Source organism: Bidens hawaiensis, unplaced genomic scaffold, assembly GCF_021521415.1.
Source record: "Bidens hawaiensis isolate Kalapana, Puna unplaced genomic scaffold, B.hawaiensis_p1.1 tig00006862_1, whole genome shotgun sequence".
NCBI lineage: Eukaryota > Viridiplantae > Streptophyta > Magnoliopsida > Asterales > Asteraceae > Bidens > Bidens hawaiensis.
In genome coordinates this window covers 218,016-229,041 of record NW_027491468.1, presented here as the reverse complement: position 1 = coordinate 229,041, position 11,026 = coordinate 218,016, and the positions used below count along the sequence as shown (strand labels likewise).

At 34.0% G+C, this 11,026-nt stretch overlaps 1 protein-coding gene across 1 annotated transcript; it reads left to right on the top strand.

The window, feature by feature from the left end:
* Nucleotides 1-3,377: 3,377 nt before the first annotated feature.
* LOC143633715 (glycerophosphodiester phosphodiesterase GDPDL3-like) lies at nt 3,378-8,025 on the top strand. The gene is made up of 8 exons (XM_077101965.1): nt 3,378-3,616; nt 3,699-3,992; nt 4,775-5,398; nt 5,482-5,517; nt 5,607-5,888; nt 5,983-6,125; nt 6,683-7,169; nt 7,520-8,025. Exons 1-8 carry the CDS (start codon nt 3,502-3,504, stop codon nt 7,813-7,815), a joined length of 2,277 nt encoding a protein of 758 aa, XP_076958080.1. The 5' UTR covers nt 3,378-3,501; the 3' UTR covers nt 7,816-8,025.
* Nucleotides 8,026-11,026: the final 3,001 nt, after the last annotated feature.

Here is an 11,026-nt window from a genome sequence, read left to right as displayed (position 1 = left end):
GGTAATATAAATTAACCTTTTTCAAAATAATTGTTTCCTTTCCCATGTTTCTTTCCTTTCCTTCGGATTCCTAGACTTTCAAAATTATACTATATGAAAAATACTTGATTTCCATATTCAAATTAAAATATGGAATTTGTTATGTTTTTTTTTAAATTCTGGTTTTGGTTATGTTGAAATAAAACCAATATTGTGCGTGCTAAGAGCATCTACAATAACAAATCTTTACAAACTGCCATATTAGCTCCACATCAGATTTCAAACTTTTCACAAAAACTCTAACTTTCTTTCACAACAACAAACATCCACAAACCTTATTAAATATATTAAAATTATATATGTATATATAATATGTATATGAGTACGTGAGATAAACTAACATTGAGACCCACCCTAGAAGTTTGAATTAAGTTTGGTTATGCAAACTTTAACTCACAAACTTTACTCTACAATTGATGAAGTCCTTAACCATCTAGTTTTCTTGGTGCCACATCATTCAAACCTTGGAGAATTCACCTTGTTGTAGGTTCTTTAAGTTCTGCTCCAATCTCTCTCCCACAGACATGGTAATATGAAAATCAGAAGTTAAAGTTTAAGAAGGGCTTTGGGCGTTTCATGGTGTAAATGATCGTTTCCATTTGTTTTGCGGTGATCTAGGGTTAGATATTATTGTGAAAGAGTATGGATTCATCTTTATAATATATAGATGGCACCAAATTTCTTATTTCTTCTTCAAACATATTATTGTTAGGATGTGGATTTTGAAAAAAATAAAATAAAAAAGAACATGTTTAGCTATTGTTACCACATGTGCTTCTTGACTAGTACTAACTAGGATTTTACCCGACGCGTTGCGTCGGGACAGGTCGGTAAAACCTGAACAATGATATAACGCAAACGTTGAGGTGGTAAGTCAATACGAATTCGGTCGTTTCCAATGCGTGTGTTATTGTACTGGAATTAAAACAAAAAATAAAACAAAACAAAATTATAAAATTTGAGGTGAACCAATAGGATGACGTCGGTTGATATAAACTCGAGTGTTGGTAAAACTTGACCGTTGTTGATCCTGGGCATTGAGGCGGTGAGTCTACGCAAATTTGGTCGGTTTCCGTCACGTTCATTACATTGCCGGAAGTAAAACAAAAAAGAAATCGACGATCGATCAGTTTCGTTACGTTCGTGACGATACTTGAAATAACACAAAACGCCGTGAGCCTAAGCGAATTCGGTCAGCTTCTGTCATGTTCGTTACGATATTGGAACTAAAACGAAACAAAAAAAATTGGCATTCGATTTGTTTTTGTTATGTTCGTTACGGACCAAAACTAAAAAACAAAACAAAAACCACCATTCATCACTAAGGTGCCGTCAAGTGGCCCAGTAGGGCACTTGTGGCACCAAAGTTATTAATTGTTATATATAATAATAATACCTATTGTGTTGTTTGTTTTAATTGATTTATGGTTTAAAATTTTACTTGGTTAATCTATAAAGCCTCTGAAGATGTTTACTATAAACACTACCTAATGGCTCAAACATAGGTAACTCAATAAAAATGACACATCTTTAATAAAGAAATTACTTATGAAAGTTGTAGAAACTAAAATGTTGAATACCTTTCATTTGCTTACTACAAAATCAGTTGTTTATCTTGTAAAGGTCTTTTCTTATAGATACCTTTAAAATAGCTTGAAACTTGGGGAGTTTTTGTTAATGTAAACTCAAGAAGTTTTTAAAATATCCTGAATTTTTCAAGTGATGCTCCTATTAATTTTTTCAACTATTAGCTTTTGTCGACGGTATTGAAGATTTTCAACTTATAGACAACTTTATGTGAATTATGAGCCACAATAGACCGATTCATACGGATCCATGTCAATATGAGGTTTGGGCAAAACATGCGCACGTCATAACGAGTAGTATTGCGAAACATGCAACCATTTTTTTCCGTTTAAAATGCTTTTTTCTCCCTTTTACATTCTACATTTGAAACAAATCGGTTTAACCAAAACCAATTTATGTTTAAGCGATTGAAAAGTCTATATAAATATTTAACGTTTAAACTTTGATTACTAAAACTATATTATCATAATCATAATTTAACATTTTCTTGGAGCAATTTGGTAGATTCTATGCATTAAATAGGTAATTTGGGAGATTTTCAATCCATTCGATCGGATTCGACGTATTATTTTATAGCAATTCTTTTATACATGGTACAGATAGAATTATAGAAGTATATATGTAACTAACCGGCGATGGAGATGATAAACCAGCAATGGAGAACATGTAAAGAAGATAAATTAAATTAGGGTTTAAGGATTAAAGTATTTATCAATAAATTAGATCTTATAACCCATTTGAGAGTATTAGGGTTTGGTAAACCCACAACCCGTGAAAATTATTTTGATGATTAAGGGGTTATTTCACGAATAAATGAGATGTTATAACCCGTTTAAAGGTTATCCGGGTTTGGTGAGACTCATGACCCCGTGAAAATTATTGTTTGATTATGAAAGAGTTTCACAAATAAATGAGATGTTATAACCCATTTAAAGACTATCTGGGTTTGGTAAGACCCATACCAGCGATTTCGGGTCAAATGCATGAGAAGCCTCCATTTAGAAATCAAGCAATCTGATGGCTCTAGAGAATGAAAGGAACAACCTGAGAATAACACGTAGGATTTTATGGTAGGTAATTATATAGATAGTTAGATTAGATACATTTTTTTTACATATATTATGTATTTATTGTTTAGCTTTTCGTATTTTAATAGGTTTACTAAAAAACTTACGGCTATAACAAAGAGTGTTTGAAATCTTCAATTATTAAATTCTACATTTTAGAAATCAAGCAATCTGATGGCTCTAGAGAATGAAAGGAACAACCTGAGAATAACACGTAGGATTTTATGGTAGGTAATTATATAGATAGTTAGATTAGATACATTTTTTTTACATATATTATGTATTTATTGTTTAGCTTTTCGTATTTTAATAGGTTTACTAAAAAACTTACGGCTATAACAAAGAGTGTTTGAAATCTTCAATTATTAAATTCTACATTTTAGCTCTCACCTAATAACTTAACAAATGTATTCCCATTTAGGAACTTTCGACTATATAGCCCCATTATTATTTTAATAGTGCGTTACCAAACAACAGCATATGAACCCTTTTTTTTAAGTGGGCCGGCATGACAAACCACCCGGTCCCACCAGAACGTGGTTCCTGTTGTGCGTAGCGAACCGGAAAGATAACATAACAATAATAATAATAATAATAACAATACCACCAAACACAACGTGAGAACGCGTAATAATTCGACCGGCCTATTATATAAATTTATATAAACCCGAATAATATTTTCCCATTATTATCATTTGTCACTCTCTCTCTCTGTAACCTGTCTGGACATTAGAAAATAAACAATCCCAAAAACACCTGCGACTTAATCTCTTCAAACTCTAGTCAACGCCGGCATTCGTTTCCGGCCATGTTTCTGTTTAAGGTTAACCTCGTACACCTCCTATGTTTTTTGCCGTTGGTTTCCTTGGTCGGAGCTCAGGGATCTGGGCCCACCACCACTTCTCCATGGCAAACACTAAATGGTACCAACATTTTATTAGTCTTAAACTTTATGTTCGTTATAATAGATTTGTAACATTTGTTATTATTTTAATTATATTGTAGGAAGCCCACCAATGGTGGTGGCACATAACGGGTTTTCTGGCTTGTTTCCGGGTGCGAGTTATAATGCGTACTCGTTTTCGGTGGCTACGAGTGTACCAGATGTGTTACTGTGGTGTGATGTGCAGTTAACTAAAGATAATATTGGGATCTGTTTCCCCAATCTCAATCTTGACAACTCCTCCACGATTTCGTCTACGTTTACTAAACGAGGAAGCACTTATGATGTCAATGGAGTCTCCGTAACCGGATACTTTCCCAATGATTTCACCAGGGCGGACCTTGATAAAGTTCTTCGTAAGTTCGGGTTTCTGCTTGTCAGTGTTGTGGAAATCGCTAGACGCCCGAATTGGAAATGAATTTATATGTGATTTATAAAAATCAGGGACGGCTATGAAGGGGGCGGGGAGGTCGACCCTCCCGTCCCTGGCCTGATCACCCTGTTAGGGCCGAGTTTTTTTTAAATAAGTTTTCATATATATTTTTTTGAGAAACTTAGTTTTACACATTTAACCTCATTTTTATAATTTTTTTTGCACAACTCTAATCTTATCTTAACCAAGTAAGCTCATTTAAAAATTTAATTGTTTACTTAAGGCCCAATTTTTTTTTTGTCTTCAGCGAAAATTTTCTAATGATTCTCGGAGATGGCCCTAATAAAAATTATATATATGTATGGAAAGAAAACACATCAAAATGTTATGTAACAATTAAGGTTTTTTGTTTTTTTTAACATATGTAATATATGGTATTATAGTTATTATAAAGAAGAAGATTGATTTTTTTTTTTGCAGCTAATTGTTACACATATGTAATAGTTACGTTACAATGGTCCAAAAGCATTTGGACCATTGTGCGCGTGCATGTGTATTTTGAAAAATTACATAGAAAAAATTTCAAACATTAACATATAAGTTCGTGTCCAATTTGGGCCAGCTGAGTGTAATCGAATCGGTAGCATACAATTTAGCGATTAATCAGCGACTAATTGTGATTTTTACAACACTGTTAGTGACTATTATTCCAGTTTTACAGTTGGTCAATGTTTTGTAAATAGTAATGAAAGAATGTTGTAACAGTAATACAGGGGATCTTCTCCAGAACTCCATATTTTGATGGCACTTCCTCAATTCTTAGTGTTAATGACGTTGCCCGAATTATACCAAAACAGTCGATAGCGGGATTGTGGTTGAATATCGAGCATGCCGCGTTTTACAGCCAGCATAACTTGAGCATGACAAGTTATGTGTTGGCTGCTTCAAGAAATCTTTCAATTAGTTACATTTCATCACCTGAGGTGAGTTTTCTAAGAGGTATTGCGTCAAGAATCAGTCCGAAAACAACCAAGTTAGTTTTGAGGTTTCTTGGACCGGATGTCACCGAGCCTACGACAAACCAAACATACGGTTCGCTTTTGAGGAATCTGACATTGATCACAACATTTGCTCAAGGAATTCTTGTTCCTAAGACATACATATGGCCTGTCGGGGATGATTTCTATTTGCTGCCGGCTACTACTTTGGTAACCGATGCTCATAAAGCAGGTCTAGAAGTTTTTGCTTCGGATTTCCAAAACGATATTCCACTCCCGTATAATTACAGTTATGACCCTGTACAGGAGTATCTTCAGTATATTGATAATGGTGTGTTTTCCGTTGATGGTGTGCTTTCTGATAACCCTATAACTCCATCTGCAGCATCCGGTACGTTTGTTGACTATATTTGACTTTCTTTATTATTCATATTCATATTCAAGATTCTAATTTCTATGTATGTAATGTTACAGATTGCTTATCACACTTGGGCCCAAACAAAACTCAAGGTACATATTAAACATATTATTATTTGGTTAATTTGGTAAATATTATTATTGATATTGACATGGTTTTTTGTTTATAATTTTTTTTTCAGCAAAACCGTTGATCATATCATATGAAGGAGCAAGTGGTGATTTACCGGGTTGTACTGATGCGGCATATCAAAAAGCCGTTACTGATGGTGCAGATATTATTGATTGTCCGGTTCAAATAACGAGTGATGGCATACCGATTTGTTTAGGTTCAATAAACCTCCTCGATAGAACATCTGTCGCGAAGTCAGGGTTTATTAATTTGACAACAAAAGATTCTGAACTAGGAGGTGATGGAATATTCACCTTCAGTCTCACTTGGGACCAGATTAAGACGTTACAACGTAAGTATTATGCTCGCTAGTTTTATATCATTATTATTAATTAATATTCCGCCTTTTCTTATATTCTTATTTTCTTTTCTGTTTTATGTTTTAGCTGTAATTTACTGGCCATATACAAACTACAGTTTACAAAGAAATCCGAGGGCTGCAAATGATGGCAACTTTATGAGACTATCCGACTTCTTGGACTTTGCTAGTAATGCTACTTCGATTTCTGGTGTCTTGATCAACATTAAGGTTAGTCAGAATAATTTCATTTAAAGTTTATTACACAGATGGTCTATGTGGTTGAGCAATGTAATACCTTTTCGTACGATGGTTTAAATTAAAAGTAACAAGTTTGGGGTTTATGGTATCAGTTTTGTAACAAATTTGGAGTCTAATATTATCTTCTGGTAAAATGACCAAGTTACCCTTTCATAACTGAAGGGAACCATTTACGTAAATTACAGAGGTTGTCTCTTTAGTTATGAAAGGGTATTTTGGTCATTTTACATTAAGTTAACAGAAAAGTGAGCAGAAGTTAGGCGTGGTCGAAGGGACTCTTTATGTAAATTAGAGAAGTGGTCTCTTTAGTTTTAAAAGGGTATTTTGGTTATTTTACCTAAAGTTTACAGAAAAATGAGCAGAAGCTAGGTGTTGTCACCGAACTTGTTAAAAAGATGAAACCACAAACCCTAAACTTGATACTTTTAAACCTTAGTACCCAAAGGCGTTACGTTGCTTAAACCATTTAACAATGTCATTTACTTATTAACTAAAATACCATTTTTGTTTGTTGTTACAACTTGCAGAATGCAGCTTACCTAGCTTCTAATCAAGGATTAAGTGTGACAAATGCGGTAATAGACGTTTTGAACAACTCTAGAATAACTAGGCAGTTGAGGAAGAAAATCTTAATCGAGTCATCGGACAGTGCGGTTTTGAAAGTGTTCAAGGCGAAAAGCAGCAGGCATGAGCTTGTTTATGAAGTTGACGAGAATATACGCGATGCCCTAAACAACACAATTTCAGATATCAGTGAATTTGCCAATTCTGTTATTATTGGGAAGGAATCTGTGTTTCCGAAAAGCGGTGGGTTTCTTGGTGATCAAACTGATGTTGTTGCGAAGCTTCACGCTTTCAAGCTCCCTGTGTATGTGCAGTTTTATAACAATGAGTTTGTTTCACAGCCATGGGACTTCTTTTCAGACCCATATGTTGAAATTAACTCGTATGTTAATGGACCTGGAGTCGATGGTGTTATTACATCTTATCCGGCTACATCTTCCAGATACAGGAGTAAGTTTATTTGTCTTGTTAACCTTGCGAGCCTAACGAGCCTGTTATTTATTTGGTTTTTATTTAATTTATTAAATATGTATTTATATAATATTTATTATATATAAAATGATAATAAAAATAACTAAATAATGTATATTATGTTACAGAAAAAAATTATACTTTTTATAAAAATAATTAAAGTTGTATATAAGTTAATTGATAACTAATAAACGTGCTAGCTCTTGCTTTTAAAAAACAACTCACGAGCCAATCTCAAGCTCTCGTAAGTTAAAATGAGTCAAGCTTGGGCTCGGCTTGTTTACATGGTAATTTCTAATTTGTTTATGACACGTGTTGGTGTGATTTAGGGAACAAATGTCTCGGGTTATCATTTGAAAATACACCATCATACATGACTCCAGCGCAAGGTGGCCAGTTACTCACACTAATGACACCTCAATTCATGCCGCCGGCTGAGGCTCCTAACCCTATTTTGGACGAAGCAGGCGTGGCTCAAGGACCCATACCCCCTGCTGTAAAACCGTCTCCGCCAGCTGCTGCCACTCCCCCACGTGCTTCACCGAGCAGTCAACCGCGTAATACTGTTGTGGGCATTCTGTTTTCTGTTCTGGCTGTTGTTGGGACAGTTGCATTGTCATTTTGAGTAATGTGTATTTATTGATTTTGATTTGATATTATTTGTAAGTAGTAATTTATTTTTCGTATGTATGTTGAAAATGACCACGGATTTTTATGAGGAACGTAGGCGACGAATTCATTGTGTTGGTGAATAAATATTTTGGCTTGAAATGGAATGATCTGTGATGATATATAGGTGTGTTTTAATTTCTCATTTTGCACTAGATTGGTTATAGGACCTCAGTTTGTTATATCTCAGTCCAATCTTAAAATGGAAGCTGTTATTAATAATCTTTATTTTATGGTATGATATGTTAAGCTAAGTTTTAATTCAAATCTGAAACACATTTGTTTCTATTTGCTTCTATGAAAGCCCTATTTGATCTTGTAGAGCAGTCAATTATTCGATATAGAGGTCCAGATACCGGTTAAGCGGATTTTGAGAGCTTGCCATTCGAGTGTTGACCACATGTGTTTTTGAGAACTTAAGTGTTGTGATCAAACCAATACACCCAATATCTAATTGTACTAACATATAAGGGCAAAATGATCCAAAAACACCATTTTAACAGCTAGAAAAAACAACTTTCTTTTGGCCTAATGGCACAAATAGCCAGTTTCGGTTAACGACTTGCAAATTTGTTCCCATTTCAAAACACCAAATCCATTCCTAACCTATGATTTGTATCAGTACAACACACTTTCTCAATAAGCGGCTATTAGGTTAGGTCGGTTTTGGTTAGTAACCGGTTATGATTTGTACATCTAGTATGCTTGGAAGTGTAAATCCTAATTTTTATATTTGTGAATTCTAAGCTAGCTAAATTTGGTTATAACTAACCCAACTGTGTTTTAAAACCAGTTGCTTCTTACCTAATTGGGTTTCCAGTTCATGTCACTCTTAAGCCCACTTACCTCTAAAACCCTAAGCCTACTTACTACTTAACTCAGTTAGAGGGCCCATATGAGAAACCCATATTATCTTATCAATTGGGGGCCTGGGGCTCATCTCATCATACCAATTACCAAATCTGGTCTCCTAACTTAGAGCCATGCCCCCAAGGTGATGATGTATGTATGTGTGTACATGTTTATGCATGTGTGATATGCGTATTTTGTAAAAATCCCGACTAGACGTCGATTAATCGCTAGTTTCTATCCCACCATTCGACTGACTACTACTACAACTATATGTCTATATGTATGCACGTTTATTTACATGTATCTGTCTATATGTATCTATATTAAAATAATATTTATTCATTTACTTTTGAATGACTAGTGATCTTATCCCAAATATTTATTATTCATGAATTTGACTTGCATAAGTTTTTATTATAAAATAAGTAAACTAATGGAAAGAGATCCCAATTTTGAACGCACTGCCATTTAAATCAAGAGTTTGAGTCCACCATTAGAAGGTGGTATTCATTTGCACTGACTAGTGTCTAGGTGCACCTCCCACATACCCTCTAAATTAAAGAAGAAAAGATTTGCCACTTACACTCTGATATTTTTTGGTCTTTTATTATACTAAAACCAATATTTTATACAAAAGGAATACAATATAATGATTTTAAGATCATTAGTTCTAAATATGTTGCTCGTTTACCTATCACTTTATTATAAGAGTTTGATATAATCTATGGAAATTTCAATTTTAACAAGGAAGAACGCTAGTTTTGCAATCGTTTCTTTCAAGTCATAAACTTAACTGATCTTCTCCATGTTATATTATGTAGTAAGCATAAGCAAACTATAATTCAGCCAAAAATTCTAATACAATCGTACAAACTTCTTTGTCGATTAAGGACACGTGTGTATGTATGTATATACTATATATAGATGGGTCAAGTGTTAAGGCTTGTGATAAAGGTTGGCTACACAAAAAAGGCAAAAGGGTTGTAGTACCCCTTTTTGGAGTACACATATAACCATTTTAAGAACATTATAACTATGGACATTATTGAAGCATTATATGGTGGTCTTTTGGTATCCTAGTAACACTCATCTGGTTCTTCTAGAAGACTATAGTTGATAAAGTTCCTGCAATGTTGTCAATATATATTTAACTATCTTGTTAGGAATTTATGTTGTAATTTTGAATCTACAATGTTAGAAAACTAAAAAAAATATTCAATGAAAATCAAGGTGTTATGAAAGAAAGAGCAGTTAAAAACATATGAAAGTCGTTCAAATGGTGTTCATATATTATAAATGTCCTAAATTATTTACTATTATATATTGAATACATTAGTTATTTAATAAATTATAAAGAAATTAAAGTAAAAGGTTGTCAAACAATATGGATGGCTTATTAACCGTGACAGAACTTGAACATTTAAACAGGAGGGGGCGAAATATATTCTAATAAATCCAATAATCAACATTGATTCTTCAGCGTAGGAAGGCATATGGTCGGTGTTTGGAGAATACGAGATGACATACTTTTGTGTGAGTAAGGAGAACCTGGTGTCATCTCTTGTTATTTCCTTACATGATGAATCAATTTTTGAAACGTGTTTAAACACTATTAGTGACATAATCAGAAACTTTTAACCGAATAGTATATATATATATATATATATATATCCATATTTTACTAATGTAAAATAAACTTGAATAAAGTAGACCAATAGAGTCGGATAAATTTTATTTAGTTTAATTGACAAGAGTCACGAATGATGACAACTTTATATTGGGACAAATTACACCAATACCCCTATTTCCCTCTCATCTTCTTCACAACACTCCATTTCCATTTTCCTATCATTAATCTTCTTCTTCTTCTTCTTCTTCGCAGATATAAAAAAAGTTATGGTGAATCCTTACTGTCCACTTTTTCTTCGTTTCCAGGACCTCTTAGCTTGCCTCTGTTAACCTCCGCCAGTGTGCCGGCCGGAAAACATCATCCAACTTCAAATCCATTGCTTTTCAGAGCTATATAACCTGCTTCTAAATCTAAAACCAGGGGGCCACAACCCCTCCCAGTCCTTCAAATGTTCCGTCCTTACTTATTAATGCATCAACCTCTTAAGGCCATCTAATATTGGGTGTTTCCCTTATGACAAATCATCTCTGTCAAGTAGTGGCGGATCCGTAAACTTTTCTTAGTGAGGAAAAAGTCAGGTAAAAGAACTGTGTTTTGTCCTCTTTTACAAACAAATGGGGCTAAAACGTCGCTTTTTATATCAATATTTCTTTCGGGAAAGTCATGACCACGTGTAACATCCCGA

Coding starts and splice junctions, on each gene's coding strand:
- LOC143633715 (XM_077101965.1), top strand. CDS start 3,502: ATGTTTCTGTTTAAGGTTAACCTCGTACACCTCCTATGTTTTTTGCCG. Junction 3,993..4,774: donor GGACCTTGATAAAGTTCTTC/GTAAGTTCGGGT, acceptor ATGTTGTAACAG/TAATACAGGGGATCTTCTCC. Junction 5,889..5,982: donor CCAGATTAAGACGTTACAAC/GTAAGTATTATG, acceptor TTTATGTTTTAG/CTGTAATTTACTGGCCATAT.